At 32.0% G+C, this 21,120-nt stretch overlaps 1 protein-coding gene across 1 annotated transcript; it reads left to right on the forward strand.

The window, feature by feature from the left end:
• The first annotated feature begins 4,565 nt into the window (after window positions 1-4,565).
• Window positions 4,566-6,153, forward strand: LOC120280531 (UDP-glycosyltransferase 72B1-like). Its single transcript, XM_039287390.1, has one exon. The coding sequence runs from the start codon at window positions 4,635-4,637 to the stop codon at window positions 6,039-6,041; it is 1,407 nt and encodes a 468-aa protein (XP_039143324.1). The 5' UTR covers window positions 4,566-4,634; the 3' UTR covers window positions 6,042-6,153.
• The last annotated feature ends 14,967 nt before the right edge of the window (window positions 6,154-21,120 follow it).

Consider the following 21,120-nt stretch of genomic DNA (forward strand, 5'->3'; position numbering starts at 1 on the left):
ATTTGTAAAATGGTATATGATTACAAAACCACTATAATAAATTTTATTAATTGTTACATTATATTTTCTAAATCGCTGCAATAAATTTGATTAAACCGTTGTAATATATATTATCAAATCGTTGCAACATATGTTACAAAATCACTACAAAATGTATTATAAAAGTGTTACAATAGATATTACAGAATCGTTGCACTAGGCATTGTGGAACCGTACATTATATTTGTAATAATTATTGTAAAATAAACTGCTGCAATATATGAAGCAATCGCTGCAAAATTAAAAATTGTTACAAAAATTAATATCAATTGGAACTGTTTAGATAACGTTGTGAAACTGTTGCAATAGGCTACAATAATCAATTATGTGGTAGTGATTACAACCAGTCAACTACATCTAGATGCATGTAAACGCCTTAATCAAAACTTATACGGATTAACTTTTTCCTTATCTCCTTCTCTATTTAAGTGACTTGCCAAATTATAAATATATAGTATGATATAAATATATTTGTCATTCATCAATTATTGTTTTTCTCAAATAGATTACTTTTATAAATACATCCACAAAAGTTATTAATCTTTAATTAACACCCTTATCATGTGCTCTACTGTTTTGTCCCCTTTAATTTTTTTTTCTCAATCTTCTACATTCAATATACTCATAAGATTTTAAATTTCATTAAAAATAAATAAATATAAATAAACATGTTAATGTAATATTAGTAAATTAACATTTTAATAATAAACACAAACTACAGTTAGCTCGGCCTAATCAGACGTACAATATGGGCTTGGGCTAAGCATTTTAAGGACATGACTATAATCCAAATCTAATTATATTATTACATCAATAGCTCATAACTGAAACTATATAATTAAAAATTCTTAAAAATAAATTGATTAAACTCTAGCTCAGCTCCAATTAAAATATGTTGGGTAAAGAGAATCTGAGACGTAGGCTGGCTATATGCTCTGACTAGGAGGTAACAAATAACTTTATTAATCACACAAATATATGTATACAATAATTGAGATAACAAATAACTTTATTAATCACACAAATATATGTATACAATAATTGAGATAACAAATAACTTTATTGATCACATAAATATATTACAAAGAGGAACAATAATTGAGTGGCACAAATATTTAATGGATGAAATTAAATATTTGTTCGCATCCAAAAATATAAGGTACTTACATTCCACCTAACGCAAGGGTGAGTAAGAGTTTATTACATACAGGTAATGGGGGTCCCACTATGTTCAAGGTGCTATAGGGTTTATAATATGAGAGCAGGTTTATAACACAATCTTTTTATCATCGGGCAACTGTGTGCACACCCTTAATATTTACACTTATCACATTTATCATATATATATATATATATAAAGTCTCTCCACACCTTAATGGATTAATCAGTGAAAACACTACCACACCTTCACACATGACACACTAGTCTGCAATTATTTGGTACACCTTATCACACTACTTAGTACCCTCATGTTTACATATATGGTATTTTATATAAAGTTATTGATCATATAAATCTAATCCTACTAATATACCAATCAACTAATTCTACTCAAATAAGAGTGGATAATTATACTCAAATTAATTATTAAAAATTAAATAAAACATGAATTTGTGTTTCTCGTCAACGCCAACAAATTATTGATCCTCGTAAAAGATTATAAAGATTACAAATCATTTGCAAATTAAGCACAACTTTTCTTCACCCTAAACTATATCAAATGATGATCGAAGAAATGAGGCATCTAATACTAAATCAAGCATCTTATTTATATACATATATAAGAGCTTTGAAAAGATTGAGGCCTTGTACAAATGATTCAACCCAAGATGCTTTTATTGGCAAGAAATTAAGATATAAAGCAATCATTTTAGATAATGATGTTTCTTATCAACATTGTCAACTACCATGCGATTTAAAATTAGTACTCTTGTAGCAAGAATAAATATATTTTAGTGTTGGAGTCAGTAACATAATCACATTGGTGGTTGGTTTGATATGATGTTAACAATAATGACTTTTCTCAAAAGAAAACTTTTTTTTTTTGGGTATGGAATAAATAATCATGAGATTAGCATCATAATTATGTTTAGAATAAAATTAATGTTTATTATAAAAGTATTATTATTTCAGTTCAAGTAAAAAATTAAAACATACCACGTATATGATATAACATAGTTTGATTTGTTCATGCAAATTAAAATTAAATTATTGTACCCCATATATCTTTGCCCACAGTCAGAAAAGTAAAACCAAAATGTGAACCGAAATTACAGTACAACATAAAAATATTTTAATAATATACAATTTGTTAGTCACAATTTTTTTTTTAATGAGTGAGAATATATACTATTTTATTGCTTTCCAGGTTTATATTAAGGGAAATTACGAGGATCTTGATTTTAAGAATGCATGGTTTAATTCCATCTCAATGATGTCATCGATAAAGAAGATATTCCATTAATGATAAATTTAATTTTATGTTTACTGATGATTTTAGTAAGTAGAATTTCTACATGAAAACACAAATTTAATCCATTGAAATTGAATGAGATATAATAAGGGGAAGAACAAAAACTAACACATCATGAAGGGGGACACATGTTCCTTGATCCTAATAAATTACAGACTTTCATCTAGTGCCAACTGTCTACACTTTGCAATTAACTAAGTAAATAGCAAAATTATTCATATGAATGAGCACATATGACAAATCAATCTTCTTTTTTTTTTTTTATGTAGCTAGATAAACGGCATTTATTGACAAAGCACTCCTTTTTTTTTTCATTTTATTTTGGTGCATTTCTCTTAGAACTTAAAATTAAAAATAAGTTGGAATAAAAATCCCAGCAATGAGAAACATTGCTAGCCTTCAATAATCCAAAGTTCAGAGTCCAAGAGCCAGCATGCATCCACCAATTAGCAAACATTTGGTTTTCCATAACACCAACTCATAATTAATATCCAAAAGGAAAATTTTGCCATTCTTGTACTTGCATGAATAATTGAATCAAATGAATGATGATCCCATCACACATCACTACTTATAAGAAATTATTATAATTTTTATCTTTGCATTTTATTATTATTTTTATTTCACATGAATAATTACTGCTCAAAAATTGGTAGGTTCTCCGCACATTCCTATTTGAGATGTTTCTAAAAGAGAGTGTGTTTTTTTTTCAGTCAATTAATGCAATTGTTCTTGCTACTGCTTACCTAATCAATATGTTTGCAACATGTCAAAATAAACAAAATGAAGAAATAAATAAAATAATAATAATAAGTGGGAAATTATTGAATGAATCCAAAGGAAGGCCACATTGTCCTTTCCAATCTTCTAGACTCTTTTCTAGCTAGTGTCCACTGTATTTCTTGCCCATGTTCAATTTGACAATTTCTCTTTAATTAAGGGCCCCATTTGATGCCAAGCATTTACAATCACATATTCTATAGATAAATACAAAAATATTACTATGACTTTATATCACAATTTTTCTTTATCCAACGTACTATAGATTTTTTTTTTTTTTGCTATACATATTTATTAGTTATCTGACTTAATTTAAATCATATATGCATATATATCTTGAGTATAAGGTTTATGTATTAAAGCAAACAAGATTTGATTTAACATAAATTGATTAATATCAGCAAATAGAGGCATATAAAAAACCAAAATTGGCAATGAGAGTTGGCAAATTAGCAAATGGTTGTGTAATGAATGTGACATATAAGAATAATATTGAAAAGTCTTTTAGACTTTTTAGTAGGCTTTTTTGTGTGGCCATTTATTAGCAACACTTCATAATCTCAAAAAATTCAATTTAATTCTATGGTATCCCTTCTAGTACTATTCATAATATCTCTTTTCATTCTCACGTGTAGTCATGATTACAAATTATACTCAATTTTTTTTTTACTTTTATACATTACACCTAGAAAAATCTAATAAATCCCATAGAAAGTACTGCATATCTTTCTTATTGTTTTTCCTTTGAACCACATTTTCTTTGTGGTCTTAATAGCTTAAAATATATAATATTTGAGAAAAAAAAAACTTTAATCAGGTGATTCAACTAATACCAACAAATAATTAAATAAAAAAACATAAAAAGAAAAACCTTAAATGCCAAGCTCATCACCACCCACTTTGAAGTTAGGTAGGACTGTTCAACCCCTCAAAAATCAAGCACTTATAGTCTTATACCATATATAACTGATCACCACCTCTTCTTCTAGAACCCCAAACCCTACTCCATCTTCATCCCACTTAAACCCAAACCCAAACCCCAACCCCAACCCCAACCTCAACCCCAAACCCAATCTAAACCCAAGCCCAAGCCCAAACCCTAACCCTAACCCTAACCCTAACCCTAACACCACTTCATACATAAGCCTTACGCCATCCTTACATCACCACACCCCTCTCCATCCAAACGTGAGCGGTGAGCACGTCCATGTCCCCAACCCCACAACGCCCACCATTCAATATATATAACACTCCCCATCTACCCAACCTATTCGCGTTCTCATTCTCATCTCCATCATCTCTTTCTCTCTGTTTAACCACACACTCCTTCACTTCCACTTCAATGGAGTCCCCTTCCCGTTCACCTCACATAGCCATCCTGCCAACTCCCGGCATGGGCCATCTCATCCCCATCGCTGAGCTCGCCAAGTTCCTCGTCTCCCACCACGGCTTCTCCGTCACCTTCATCACCTTCGCCGAGTCGGCTTCCAACGCCCAACAAGCCTTTCTTGACGCCCTCCCTTCCACCATCACTTCCATCAAACTCCCTCCCGTTCCTCTCTCCGACCTCCCTTCCGGCACAGCCATAGAAACTCTCATCTCCTTAGCCTCCCTCCGTTCTCTCCCTGCCCTTCGTTCCATCCTCCTTGATCTTCAAAAATCCACCAACCTTGTCGCCTTCATCGCCGACCTCTTCGGTGCCGACACCTTTGATGTCGCCAAAGAGTTGCAAATCCCACCTTACATGTTCTTCCCTTCAAATCTTCTCTTGCTTTCCTTGTTGCTTCACTTGCCGGACTTAGACACCAAGATGACATGCGAGTTCAAGGACTTACCAACCCCGGTGGAACTCCCAGGCTGTGTGCCTATCCCCGGTACTGAAATCCTCCAACCACTACAAGACCGCTCGAACGAGTGCTACTCATGGATGGTCCACCACGGCCGGAAATACCGCGAAGCCACCGGCATCATCGTCAACAGTTTCTCCGACGTCGAGCCAGAAGCCGCCAAGATCTTCTCCCAGTCTCCACCAGGCTTCCCACCAGTTCACCTCGTTGGTCCTCTTGTTCAAACTGGGTTACCCAACGTTGAAGGTTCAGAGTGTTTGAAATGGTTGGACGAGCAACCAAGCGGCTCTGTTTTGTACGTCTCGTTCGGCAGCGGCGGCGTGTTGACTTGCGAGCAAACGATAGAGTTAGCGTGCGGGTTGGAGATGAGTGGGCAAAGGTTCTTGTGGGTTATAAGAAGCCCGTCTGTTAAAGCCAGTGACACGTATTTCTCGGCCACAAGTAAACAAGACCCGTTTAGTTACTTGCCGGAAGGCTTCTTGGAGAGAACTAAGAAATTTGGGTTGGTTGTGCCGTCATGGGCGCCACAAATGCAAGTATTGGCTCACACTGCGACCGGTGGATTCTTGTCACACTGTGGTTGGAACTCGACGTTGGAGAGCTTGTCGCACGCCGTGCCGATGATTGGCTGGCCGTTGTATGCTGAGCAGAAGATGAATGCTGTGATGCTTAGTGAGGGCACTAAGTTGGCGTTGAGATTAAGGCCTAGGGAAGATGGAGTTTATGGGAGGGAGGAGATCTCTAGGGTTGTGAAGGAGTTAATGGAGGGCGAGGAAGGGAAGAAGGTCAGAGGGAGAGCTAGGGAGTTGCAGGCCGCCGCCGTCAAGTCTGTCGCCTACGATGGTGAGTCTTGTAAAACACTGGGTGATCTTGTTGAGAAATGGAAGAAGAGTGTCATGTGATCATGCAAATGTATTATATTAATTAGTTATTTATAAATGTTATGTTGTTTAATTATGTGATAATAATTAGTTTGTTAATTAGTTAATAAATCAGATGAAAATGTTGGCTTGAGTGCTTTGGTTGATGATGTTGGTTACAACTCACAAGGTTTAGTGCAAATAAGGACATGCTTTTTGATTTGGTGCGATTATATTTGTGTTTATATATATATATTTATGTTTATTGCTGCATTAGTTTTTTGTTTAGCTGGCTGAACTTGACCGACATACATGAGTTAAAATATTAGCCGGAAAGTATGTCTTCCACACCGCGAAGGAAAAAAAGGGCAATTTAGAAGTGGCCGCCCACATGTTGTTTCGGTTGATTGTGAAAGGTATTTGTACTTTATATAAAATTTTAACATCACTACTGCCACATTGCCCATTCACTGACTCAGGGATAAAACGATAATATATATAAAACAAAAGTTGAGATACAAATCTCAAGCAAGAAACATTATATACACACACAAAAGTTGAAATACTCTACAGGGGATATTTTATAAAATATGATCCATTGATTAACTATGATGGACCATCTCAACTAGATGTGGGCAAGGGCTGGTTAATTAGGTCTGCCGGGCCTGACATGCCGGGTCTGATTCACCGGCCCACCGACCCGGACCCGGCCCGGCTGGGTGTAGAACCCGCCGAACCGAGTTGGCTTGTCTGACCCAGTGGGTCCGGGTCACAAGAAGCCTGGCCCGAAACCAGCCCGGTTTCCATTTGACCTGGCGGGCCGGCCAGGTTGGCCCGCCCCAAAAAAAATTTAAAAATAAAAAAAAATTCAAAAAATTCAGAAAAAAAAGGAAAAAAATCAGAAAATTTCTGAAAATTTAGGAAAAAAAATCAGAAAATTTTGTAGAAAATAAATAAATAAATTAAGACCCCAAAATTTAAGATCACAAGTTTCTAAATAATAAGAGATGTCTCATGTATTACACTAAATTTCATTTAAATTTTAAATTACACTAAATTTGAAAATAAATGGCTTGCACTTAATTCATTTACACGCCGAATCAAGTTGCCTACGTATCCTCCTGGGTGTGAGATCAATCAAAGCCCACGTAGTTCTATTACACAGTGTAACCGGTCACCCACTTACCTAATCGGTAGCATCTAAGTCTTGGTCGGACTCAATGACTGTTGTTGTCGAGCCCGGTGTGCTCATCATGTTATCTGTGTAAAAGAAATCACTAGCATCTGGACTTCCTTGTTCTGCTTCTTGTTGCCGAACTTGAGGACGTTTCCAGTTATCCATGGGAACTTGAATTTCAATATTTTGTGGGGTCAATTGCGAACGTGTCGAATCCAACATGTTTCCACCTGCGCTAAAAGTCTGCTCGCAAGTTACTGTAGACATAGGACATGCAAAAATATCCTTTACCATTAGTGAAAGAATGGGGTATAGATTTCCATTACCTTGCCACCAGTTGAGGACGTTGAAAGTCATGTCTGTGTTGATTTCTTCTGAAAATTGGAAAGAAGTGTTTAAATACAAGTTGAGCTCTGTATATTATGATCCCCTTGGTTTCTTCTTTGCTTGCCTCTGCCGCAATGATTCTCCTCCACCACTACTAGATTGTCCTACTGCCTCATGTGCAACTTGTGGAACTATATGACTATATCTAATACAATAACTATCATATAATTCAACAAGTTGACTCCTTGTATCAACAACAATTTCATTGACATCCACAATGTTGGCGGAGTCCAGTTCAGATTCTTGAGTATCCACGTCACTCATGGGCAAGCTCATGGGAACCGGTTGGGAATCTTGTCCTCCATTGAAACCTAAGAATTTGTAATATGCTTCCAAATATTCTTGCAAACCTTTTAGCTTCTGCCTTGGATCAAGAACAAATGCAACTAAAGTAATAGAAGGTATATTTTTATAAGAAGAAAACCATTTAATTTTCATATTGATTAACGCACTAAACAATTGTGGATCTAATTTAAACTTCCAAAATTGTTCAGCCACGTCAACAGCACCATATAAAAATAAATGGGAAGTAGGAAAATAAACTTGCGAAAACAAATTAGTACATGTGTTAAAAACCGCAAGCAAATCAATAATACGAGTGATAATTACCCAGTTATACTCATATAACAAAAAACCAACCAAGGAATCATTAATAAACTTAGTTAACAATGTCCTATAGGGAAATGTTGCACTAAGAAGCCGATAAGTTGAGTTCCATCTTGTTTTGACATCTTTAGGGAATTTTTTGACCCTCATGTTATGTGCTTTACAATAGCGAGCCCATTGTTTCATGAGGGTCATGCTTTTTCCCATATAAGCTACGACCTCCTTAACGGGGAGTACAAATTATTTAAGCTCTTCCAAACTACTTTGCACACATAAGTTTAAAACATGACAAACACATCTTATATGAAAATATTTGCCACCACATGAAGGCCCTAAAAAATCTTCTAGAGGTGTAATTGAGGCCGTATTAGCGGAGGCATTATCAAAAGAAATCGAAAAAATTTTAAACATTAAACCAAATTCTTCGATAACTCCACGCATAAGTCTATAAATATTATCAGCGATATGAGACTCGTTGAACACCCTAAAAGAGAGAACGCGCTTTTGGATATTCCATTTGTCGTCAACTCAGTGTGCCGTAATACCAATAAAAGAATTTTTATGAAAAACATCTGTCCAAACATCAGAACATAAAGAAACCGAAGAGTTAAAAGTACGAAAAATACTCACAAAATTGTTCCCTACCATTCTTGTATTGTTTGAATATTATTCTTTGAATTGTCCTCCGTGAAATCTTCTTGCACGCCGGTTGCAGTGCGTCATTAATACATTCTTGAACTTGACACCGTTCAGCGAAGTTGAATGGCAAGCGATCGACGCAAATTATCTTTGCAATTTTATCCTTGTATTTTGCTTGCGAAAATGTAAATAGAGATGATCGAGAACCTGTACCTTCATCCACAGTGAATCTAATTTGTGATTGTGATTGAGCACGTCCAAGCTTGTCCGGGTGCTTCTTCTCCAAGTGTCTATTGAATGTGCCATATCCTCCACCCTTACAATGTTTAAATTCGGAACCACAATAATTACATTTACCATGTGTTACAATGCAATCATTATTATACAATTTTGTCAAATGAGTTTTAAAAATGTTAGATTTGAGGGCAATTTCGGTGGAGTTGGTTGCTTGTCCTGTTTGTGAGGGTATATCAACTGGTACTGATTGTTCAATGAGGCTCTCAAAATCTTGAAATGGATTGCTTTCTTGAGTAGGTGGTGTGGGAGTGGAAGCCGAACCAACAACACTTTTTCCTTTAAAGTATCCACCACGTGAAGCCATATTGCAATATCTAAGAATTCAACAACTAATTTCATTCAAGTCTTCAACAAATAATTTCATACAAATATCAACAATACAACAATTTATTTCATTCAAGTGTACAACAAATAAATTTCATGCAAATATTTACAACAAAAAACCACAAGTCTACAAATATTTACAAATAATAATTTCATGCAAATATTGAAAAAAATACACAAGTCTACAACTAATAATGAAATAAATATCAACAATACAACAATTAATTTCATTCAAGTGTACAACAAATAAATTTCATGCAAATATTTACAAAAAAAAAAAAACACAAGTCTACAAATATTTGCAAATAATAATTTCATGGAAATATTAAAAAAATACACAAGTCTACAACTAATAATGAAATAAATATCAACAATACAACAATTTATTTCATTCAAGTGTACAACAAATAAATTTCATGCAAATATTTACAAAAAAAAAAACACAAGACTACAAATATTTGCAAATAATAATTTCATGAAAATATTAAAAAAATACACAAGTCTACAACTAATAATGAAATAAATATCATCAATACAACAATTTATTTCATTCAAGTGTACAACAAATAAATTTCATGCAAATATCTACGAAAAAAAAACACAAGTCTACAAATATTTGCAAATAATAATTTCATAGAAATATTAAAAAAATACACAAGTCTACAACTAATAATGAAATAAATATCAACAATACAACAATTTATTTCATTCAAATGTACAATAAATAAATTTCATGCAAATATTTACAAAAAAAACCACATGTCTACAAATATTTACAAATAATAATTTCATACAAATATTGAAAAAAAATACACAAGTATACAACTAATAATGAAATAAATATCAACAATACAACAACTAATTTCATTCAAGTGTACAACAAATAAATTTCATACAAATATTTACAACAAAAAAAAAACCAAGTCCACAAAAATAATAATTTTGTTCAAGTCTATAAAAATAATTTCATAAAAATATTTAAAAAACAACTCTATGAAAACTACAAATAATAATTGCATGTACTTTTTAAAAACCCACAAGTTAAAAATTAATTTCATTCAAGTCCACAAAAAATAATTTCATGCATTTTTCAAAAATACCACAACTCTAAACTAATAATAAAAATAAATATCATAAATACAAAAAAAAAATAATTTAACTCAACTCTACAAAAATAATTTCATGCAAATAATAAAGAAAACCAAGTCTACAAAAACTACAAATAATAATTGCATGTACTTTTTAAAAACCCACAAGTTAAAAATAATTTCATTCAAGTCCACAAAAAATAATTTTATGCATTTTTCAAAAAAACCACAACTTTAGACTAATAATAAAAAAATAATTTCATTCAACTCTAGAAAAATAATTTCATGTAAATATTAAAGAAAACCAAGTCTACAAAATCTAGAAATAATAATTTCATGCATTTTTTTTAAAAACCACATGTTATACTACTAATAAAAATAAATATCAAGAATACAACTAATAATTTTGTTCAAGTCTACAAAAATAAATTCATACAATTATTTTAAAAAAAAAACAACTCCATGAAGTCCACAAATAATAATTTCATGCATTTTTTGCAAAACCACAAGTATAAACTAATAATTAAAATAAATATCAAGAATTTCAACTAATACTTTTATTCATGTCTACAATAATAATTTCGTCCAAATATTTATAAAAAAAATCAACCAACTACAAATAATAATACAACTAATACTTGCATGATTAAAATAAGACAATCCTACAAAACTATAACTAAACATAAAAATAAATAAATCATTACCAACCTTCTTAATTGGGGACTTCCAAAATGTAAATAATTAAGAGAAAACCCAAACTTGCACCACTCCAAATCTACAAGACTCCAACTTGTAATATTAAGCCTTGATAATAAACTCCAAGAATCCAAATAACTAAGCTCCAAGATTCCAAATATTATGCTTTGAGAGAGTAAGATTAAAAGAGGATGAGAGTGTGAGAGTTGGGAAAGAGTAATAATTGGTAAAAACTAAATAACATGGGGATAGAGGGTATATATAGAAATTTATAAGAATTTTTTTTTTAAAAAAAACCTGACTTTTCAAATTTCAAAATTTTGAATTTTAAAAAAAAATAATTTAAAAAAAACAGCCGAACGGCTAATACAGCCGTTGGGCTGCACGGCTCCAACGGTTACCAAACCGCCGGGTTGACCCAGCGGGTTGGAACAGGGCCCAGTTCTATGGTGGGGCCGGCGGGTTGGGCCAAGCCCAACCCGTGACCGGCCCGTCTCTATAACGGGTCGATTCATCGGTTGTTGGCCCTACCGCCGAGTCGATGACTCGGCTGGCCGCTTCGGGCCGGGCCGGGTTGCCGGACGTAAACGTGGCCATTTTGAACCGAAACGGAACCGAACCGTTAAAAACCGGAACCAGAACCTGAACCGGAAAAACCTTAACCGTCTTAAAACCGGAACCGGAACCTTCATATAAGGTTCGGTTCCGGTTTCGAAATTTTAAAACCGTGGAACCGGCGGTTTAACCGGCGGTTCAACCCCCGGTTCAATCGTTAGTTCCACTTGAATAAAGATTCAAAATATCAAATTAATTAATTACATATATATTATTATATTATATAAAATAATGTTATGACTTATAATATCAAATAAAAAAACTACGTGGGCTTTGATTCCTCGAGAGGATATGTAGGCAACTTGATATAATTAAGTTCAAGCCCTTTATTTTTTTTATTTCTCATATTGTACTTTTATTAGAAAATATTGTTTTGAATTATTAATACTTTTATTTTTTAATAAAATATTGTATTAAATTAATTATTGTATTATTGTATTTATTTTAATTTGAAATATTGGATCATTTACTTTTAAAAAAAATAGCCTAAACCGTTTGAACCGTCAAACCGGAACCGTTGAACCGAACCGCGAGAATCGGAACCGGAACCGAACCGCCAAGAACCTTGCCTAAGTGGTTCGGTTCCAGTTCAAAGTTTTTTGGAACCGAAACAGGCGGTTCAGAAACTGGAACTGGCCGTTCCTGAACCGTGGCCATGTCTAACCGGACTGGACGGCCCGTGCCCACCTCTAATCTCAACTATTTCTCAGATCTGTCACATCATACTATTTATAAAGCAAATCCCCAATATGCTCTTATATAAATTTAATCAACATGATCAAATTAATTAAGACAGTATGGATCTAACAATACAGAAGTTCGCTTCACACAATGGTCATTTACAAATTTAATCTTGAAACTAGTAGTACTCCAACCACTCAAGTTCACATTTTCTAATGCCCAACTGTAAGGGTCGGTGCCCTTACATGTGATCTCCATCCAATATGATGCTATTTAACCGTGGTGGTCTTTTTTAATGCGCACTATTTCCTTTAGATATGCTCAAAATTTAATGCAGACTTTAATTAGGAATCCTTTGCATTCACATTCTCTATATAGAATGAGCTTTGTTGGACAAACAAATATATTATGGTCTTGTTCTCATATAAGATTGCATTTCACAATCAGTGTTCCAAGAAGACTTTTGATCCTGAACTTTATTGGCGGATAAATTTGTATTTAACGCCATTTATATACAGTATCAAATAATATTTAGTAAAATATAATAATTTTTAACAATATTAATCCATGTAATAACTAATAGTAATTTTATATATCACTCTTATAAATGCCAACCATTAAATCACGATCTAGCGGTTGTTATTAAATATTCTTAGATTTTAAAAAATTATGCTCACAGAAAATATATAAAGTCAAATGATATACTTGGTATCTCATTATTAAGCTCCAACCAATTAACCAATCTATTTTAATTAATTGTTAGTGGCTGCCCTTGCAACGTTTAATTAGAAGTAACATATTAGCAAAGCAAAAAATAATCATAGGTCAAGGGAAGTTTGCTAGACATGCAAGCAATAGGTTTTCTATAATATATTTAAGTTAATTGTTAATAAGAGTAAAATGATAAGATGCGGTATCAAACTTAGATTAGGAGTCTCTATACGATGACCTTTTTGCAAACTATCATTGTATGAGTAGATGTTCAAAATTGTATAACATTGATTCAATGAACTTAAATTGTACCTTTGTGACGTGTTCAACTCCATATCATTGATTAGAGTAGAATAAAGAAGAAATTGGAATACTGGATCTTTGAAAGGGAGCTTAATAATTCATAGCATTTAATATTCAAAGTTCTCATTTCCTTTTCTATAATTATTTCTAATTAGCTTGGAATCTTTTCATTGTAGCATTATTTATAACTTAGAGAAATTATTATTGATTCAAATTATCAAAGAAATTAACTTATATTCAACATCCACTCCTCCCAACTTTCCCAACCAAGCTAGCATAAAAAATTTCCATTTGCTAGGGTGTTTAATTAATTGACTTTGGACAAGGTAATCATTAATTAGTTATTAGAGTAAGTAATGTATGCCATTGAAGTGAATCATCAACTACGCTAAAGTTTAATATGATTTATTGTACATTACTTTAGCTCTTTTAGGTGTGAAATATAATTACAATTAATAAACAGAAAAAAAAATCCTTGTTTTGACGAAGCATATATATTACAATTAATAGAAGGCCAACTGTATATTATAAAAAAAAAAAAAACTTATTTAACCCCAACATTATTTTCTATTGTTTTTGCTATGAACAACCAAGTTATCTTACTAGTAACTAACCCTTTTAATATGTCGCTTAGTTCAACAATAGACTATGAAATAGAATGCTAACTATATTGCATTTGGTGGATTAGGTAAAAAGAACAACACTCTTGGTTGTTCCTAACAACTTAGTCAGATGACATAAAAAATCATGTATAACACCATTCCAACGAAAGATAAGCACTTTTAATTTTTTTAATTATGAATTAATTTATTAGTCCTTTGAATTGTTTGATTTTTTTGTAGCTATTTTTCTTCTACAGTTTTGCATCTTTAGACCAGTTCTTCGTAGTTAAAGGTAAAAGTTAGCCTTAATTTTTCCTAGAAAAGGTATTAAAAGAAAAAGGTAAAGTATAAAAAAAAACTTTATGATTTCCGAGATTTGCAAAATAAAAATTGAGGTTTTTTTTTCTATTCTATGATGTGTGGTTTCTCAAATTTACAAAAAGTGAAAAAATTGTTACCAAGCCATTAACGGTGTTAACTTATATGGGCAAAATCGTTATTTCATTTAAAAACTAACTCATATAACATAAAAAAAAAATATATTTTTTAAGTTTATTAATCTCTTCTAAAATTCTACTAAAAATACTTAAATTCCAAAAATCAAACAAAATCATGTTGAAAAATTATGTTTTTTCAACCACGTGGTGATTTTTTACATGAATGAATAATTTTGCCCATATAAAAAAAAATAAGGTTAATACTGTTAATGGTTTTTACTCACATCATAGTATCACAAAAAAAAAAACCTTACTCTATATTTTGTAAATCTCAAAAATCAAGCGGGTTGTGACGTACTTTTCACTTAAAAAAATTGGACCCGGTGAAAAATAATGCATGGATTTGGCTATTTCTTGTGGCTTGTTGCGTTTTGTTAATGAACACAAAATAATGGCTTGCAAGGTTTATCTGCTTTGAAACGGACAAGGAAAACTTTAAAAAAAAAAAAGAAAAAACTTCTATTGAAATTGGATGGGGTGATGCCAACTTATCAATAAGAATTAAGACATGATGGTAATGAAGTTCTTAAGTTATCCACTCATCTCAAACAGTCCATTGGTCCACAGATGCAGCTTTGGAAGGAACGACCCCACATCAACATTATTGGACAAGGGAAGACCAATACAATATCATATTGGAACTTAGAGAATATGTTAAAGTTATAGAATCCCAATGAGATGCTTGCAACAATGGGAAGTGGAAGCACTTACGAAGTGATGATCCCTCCAATATTAGGCTTTGGAATATTGGATAGGACAACAAGCCACTCAAACTTTCATGTTGGCTTTTCTTTTTCAATGCTTCTTTGTGAAAAAAGAATGTTAATAGTCTATGAAGGAATTATGAGTTCATTTGATTTTGAAGAAAGCACACAGGGAAAGAGAAATGGATTTGGTGGTGAATGGGTGACTTAAAAGTACTTTGGGGAAGGGAATCTAACAATTAGTGGAAATAAGAGATCTTATGCATGGGAATTGCATGTCTTGCTTTCATGCAAAGCTAACGCACACGTGAGGAAGCACAATAACACAGTTAAACTATGTTTTATAAATAATTAAATGAAAAGAATAATTAATTAGAATAATCTCGGTCAACTTTTCAAATTCACGAAAATCTTTTTATTTCTCAAGATTCCATTTTTAATTAGTCACCAGTACGTAAATTGATCTGGGAAGAATGGTTTATGCTCTTCCAAGCGATAGCAATAAAATAAAATTTATAATTGTGAAATACTAATTACAGTCAAGGTTAATTAGTAAATAATCATGAAAAATATTATACTATAAAGATAAATACTAAAATAACGATTAATTATATCAAATGATTAATACTAAAAAGTGCGAGAAATACCGCATTGCAGGGCGGAATATATATTACATGCATATATACTAATATTCAAAAACATATATACACGATAGGAAATTTTTTTTTTCAAAATCATATTTAATCCAAATATGATGCACAAATACTTTTACATTGTGGACCCCATCCCATTATGCTCAGTAATAATATTATTATATTTATTATTAGTATTAATTTGAAGTTTTTAGTTACTTTTGAATTTAAAATTTAAATAACCTTGTTTTTACCCTGAGTGATTTGGCAAATCTCTGTAACCTAATCCTATTGCGCAACCCTCCAACGACATTCATCTTCAAAAATTAAAAATAAAAAAAAAAACTCACAACCTTCCTCTCTTTTCCTACATGGTGGTGCCAATGGCAAGGATGAGAGGATCTTCTTGTCGACAGTTGTTTTTCTTCTACTGCCAAGGTAGGATTTTGGAGCTTTGTGCAGAATTTTAACATTGATACTTGTTGGCTCAGTGAGGTTTCTTTTTTAAACTCTAGAATTTGTTCTTATTTTGTGATTCATCTTGAAACCTTAGAATTAGCCTTTGAGTTTCTAGGTTTGTTCCCAATTTGTAGTTTGCAGGAATTTTTATTGTTTCTCTTTTGATGTCTGTACTTAAGTATACTCTTAGAATCTTTGACCATGGTGTTTTTACAAACTTAATTATGTCTCAAGAATGAGGTTTTGCACGACATAATAAATGTAATGTGATGTTTGATTGATTGAAATACAATCATTTGCAATAAGTGGAGATTATTTGTTGATGTCATTTGGTAGGTTTCAAATTTTGTTTTTTTTTTATAATAATAGAAACCCCTCTTTAATTTTAGAGGTCTTATAGGCAGAAATTAGAGGAGAATAAAATAAAATTATAGATTTTGACATTAGGTAAGTGCCTACAAAATTTTAGATTTTATACATCTGGAGTTTGTGAGATATAACCTTATTAGTATAACTGTCTCGGATGATATTTCTGTGCAAAAGTGGTGTGTTCTCCGCAAGTGTAAGGGTCGCACGGAAGTAATATAGTGGTACCCCGTGAGGGGTAGGGTTGTCGAACCTCAGGGAGTGGACTAAAAGTACTTGCCCAACACTGATCTCTAGTGAAAAATGAATTGATGGTAGGATTAATTCAAAGAAAAGGAAAAGTGAAGAAGTAGAAGAAAAAAAAAACAGATGAAGATAATAGGCAACTGGGTTGAGTGTCAACAACAAGAGAACAATGCCTCCGGATTTTTCCTAAGCACTTAGTAATTCTCACTCACTCTCAAGACCTACCAGGTACATTCTTAAATTCCAGTGTGTGCTCACAAGCAATATTGTAACTAAGGCTCTCAATTACGTCGAGTTTTGTAAAGATAACTATGGGTTCAAGCTCACCAAGTTATGCCATTGTCTAGGGCAACAACAGCTGTGACAATCCACCATTAAGTTTTACCTAAGCAAATACGCAAATTAAGCACATCGAGTTTTGCAATACAAAATTTAACACAAGAACAACAAAAACTCCGTAAATCTAGAGAAATACAAGTGTTTAAAGCATACAAAGTGACAAAGTTCCCACCCCGGGGCACCGTGGCTGGCTAGCCCCTCATGAGTGGATACAACATGGAGGAGGTAACACTAGATCTAAAGAAAGAAGACATAACTCCCTTCTCTTTGAGATTTGCCTCCAATGTCGAGCTCCGTGTACTAGCACCACTTCCCTTGTGCCTCCAGCGCGCTCCTTGATGCCTTAGAAGGTGTGGATAGGCTTGATCTTCGCTCTTATCAATGTCCTCCCAGTGGAGAAGAACATCCTCAAACAAAGATGGAGAGGAAACCCTAAAAATTGGAGTTAAAAAGAGAGGATTCGGGCTCAACACGGTCTGCACATGAGCGTGTCCAGACCGTGTCATGTCAGGGAAGAACTGAGTGAGATGGAATGCCTCTGCTTGGAAGATTCAATAGAAGGGACACGGTCGTGTCTTGACCGTACAATGATTTGACACGAGCGTGTCAAGAGCACCTAGCGCGTGTCGCTATTCTTTAATAAAATTTCCTTTGGCCTGGGTTTTTCAATGGCATGGACATGATCGTGTCCTGACCGTGTCAAGCTTGGGAGTGTCCTTCTACACAGATTTCTTGTTGGATCAATATCAGTATGAGATATTCAGTAGGCATAACACGAGCGTGTCCAGCCCCTGTCCAGCTTGAGTACTTGAACTATTTTTGAATATTCTCTCGTTTTCTTCCCGATTTCATTCAGCTAAAGATTTATGGGTATTTTTTTATGATCATCGAGATTGAATTGGATGATGTCAAAAATAGGGAAGTTGTTCCTTTTTAAGTTATCAGATTTTTAGAAAAATATCATTTATTTTGGAGTTGTAGGTTGAGAGATATGCATGTTTGAATGGTATATATGTCTGAATTACTACTTTACAGAAATAGCTAGAGAATCAATTGAATGTTATAATTTGAGTAGTACTCCAAATAATGTGAATTTCGGTTATGTCATAGTCTTAGGTGTCTACTTTTTCAGAATTTGAAAATTTGTGATTTGGAAAAACATATGTAAAGTTATGAGGGATTTAGTACTTAATGGTTATGATGGAATTGTTCATATTAGGGATGAGCAAAATCGGGTACCCGAATTAGTTTTAAAAACCGGGTTGAGTACTCGATTTTTCGAATCGGTAAAAACTCAACCTGTATCTGATCCGGTTTAAATTGGATATTGAAAACCGAGTATCCTGTTTAAATAGGATCAGATACCGGATATTCGGATCTAAATTTACGTTTTATCATCCTTATGGAATTTTTTTATATATAATAGCATTACATAAAAAACAAATATAACAAACTTATAATTTACAAAAAGAATTAAAATCATATATTATTCTCTACGTAACAAAAAAAAATACAAAGTTTTATCAATCCTAAGAAATTAAATACGAAATCACCGTACGACTTTATAAAGCTCGAGGAAGACGGGGGGTGATGAGGACTAGGAGATAGGAATTAAAAAGAAAAAGAATATATTTTAAAGGGATTGGATAAGGGAATTAAATATTTTTTTTTTACTTTAAATCCCTGTAAAAATTTAAATTTAATATATATATATATATATATATATATATATATATATATATATATATATATATATTAACTCTTAAATTGATTAGAATAGGAATTTGGATTTTATTTTATTTTTTACTTTTAGCTTTTGTAAAATTTAATTTATTAATATATATATATATATATATATCTCTTACAGTGTGTTTGGTTGTAGGGATGGATTCAAGGAGGAGTGGATTGGGAGTGACATGAGGGGTAGAGTAGGAGTGAGAATGAAGAATGTGCTTGGTTGGTTAGGTTTGGAAAGTGTAATTTATTGGAAATGGAAAAAGTAAAAAAGGTTAATATGATAAAATGACACTTATGCCCTTTATGCAAATAAATGGTATTGTATATATAATAATGAGTTATTTTTAATTATATTTTTTAAAACATTGAAAAATGTAACTAATTAATTATAAAAAATAAATACTTAATTTTATAATACTACAAATTCATTCTAATTTTTGGATTTAAATATTAATATCATTAATTAGCTATTAATTAATGGTATTAATTATAATGAGCTATTTTTAATTATATTTTTTAAAACATTGAAAAAAATATAACTAATTAATTATAAAAATAAATATTAAATTTTATAATATTACAATTTCATTCCAATTTTTGGATTTAAATATTGCTATCATTAATTAGCTATTAATTAATGGTGTTAATTATAATGAGTTGTTTTTAATTATAATTTTTTAACATATAAAAATATAACTAATTAATTATCAAAAATAAATATTTAATTTTATAATACTACAATTTCGTTCTAATTTTTGGATTTAAATATTAATATCATTAATTAGCTATTAATTAATGGTGTTAATTATAATGAGTTATTTTTAATTATATTGTTTTAAAACATTGAATGTACCTAACTGATTAATTATCAAAAATAAATATTTGTAGTAACCAATGTTGTCAAACCTGGACCGGCCCAGCCGGTTCGACTAGAAAAAATGGGAACCTGCCATGAGGCCGGCCCGGTTATCCCTTTTGACTCGTTATTAAAATATTCCGGCCAAAAATATGTGACCCGCCTAATTAACCCAGAAACCGGTTGATCCGACCGGATCTACCGGGTTAAAAAAATTAAAATTTTAAAAAAAATAAACAAATGCCATCAAGAGGAAAGAGATACGGCTTGTGGAAGACGAGAAGAAATGAGAGGGAAGGAGAGATGGCCGGTGAAAGACGAGAAGAAATGAGAGACACTACAACAAATTGTATTTTTAGTGATAATAAAAGTGATCACTAAAAGCTATAATTTTAGTCACAATTAGTAATAGTAGCAAATTTTGGAAGTCGTCACCTTTCGTCACAAATACCTCCGATGCTAATACAAGAGTGACCATTTTTGACAAATGGTCACAACTACTCCACATTTTTGTGACTAATTTCATGGCACTAACAAGTGTAATATTTGTGATAAAGCGATGTGGCTACAATAACCTTATTTATTTATATCAATTTTGTTGATACAAAATTATGATGAATAAAGTGCTCAGAATAATTTGTTTTGTTGTGTTTAATAAGTCGTCACAATAATCTATGTTATTGTGACAATGTTATTGATATAGAAAAAGTACAATAGTGATAAAACATTTTTGTTAATAGTAATATTTTTATTGGTAAGCAATACTTGTCACTAATGTTACTTTGAGATATTGTTGTATATTTATTTTGTCACAAATAAAATTATTAATGTAAAAATAATATTGTCACTAAAATAAAAATTATGTTATGTTAATTTTGTCACTAATATAATAAATTATTTGTGATAAATATAAAGTTATCTTTTAGATACTTTTGTCAAGACAAATTTTTAGTAGTAAAAATATTATTACATAAGTAAATAAAGTATTTAACATTATATGAAAATAAATAAATAAATATCATCAAAATATACAAAATTCAAATTTTGAATATATAAAATTTGAGATTTTAACATCCAAAATACAATTTTGAAATTATCCTTAAAAAAAAGATTATTAAATTATCCTAAATTTTGAGATGAAGTACTTCTTTATGCATTT

Source organism: Dioscorea cayenensis, chromosome 17 (assembly GCF_009730915.1).
Source record: "Dioscorea cayenensis subsp. rotundata cultivar TDr96_F1 chromosome 17, TDr96_F1_v2_PseudoChromosome.rev07_lg8_w22 25.fasta, whole genome shotgun sequence".
Lineage (NCBI taxonomy): Eukaryota > Viridiplantae > Streptophyta > Magnoliopsida > Dioscoreales > Dioscoreaceae > Dioscorea > Dioscorea cayenensis.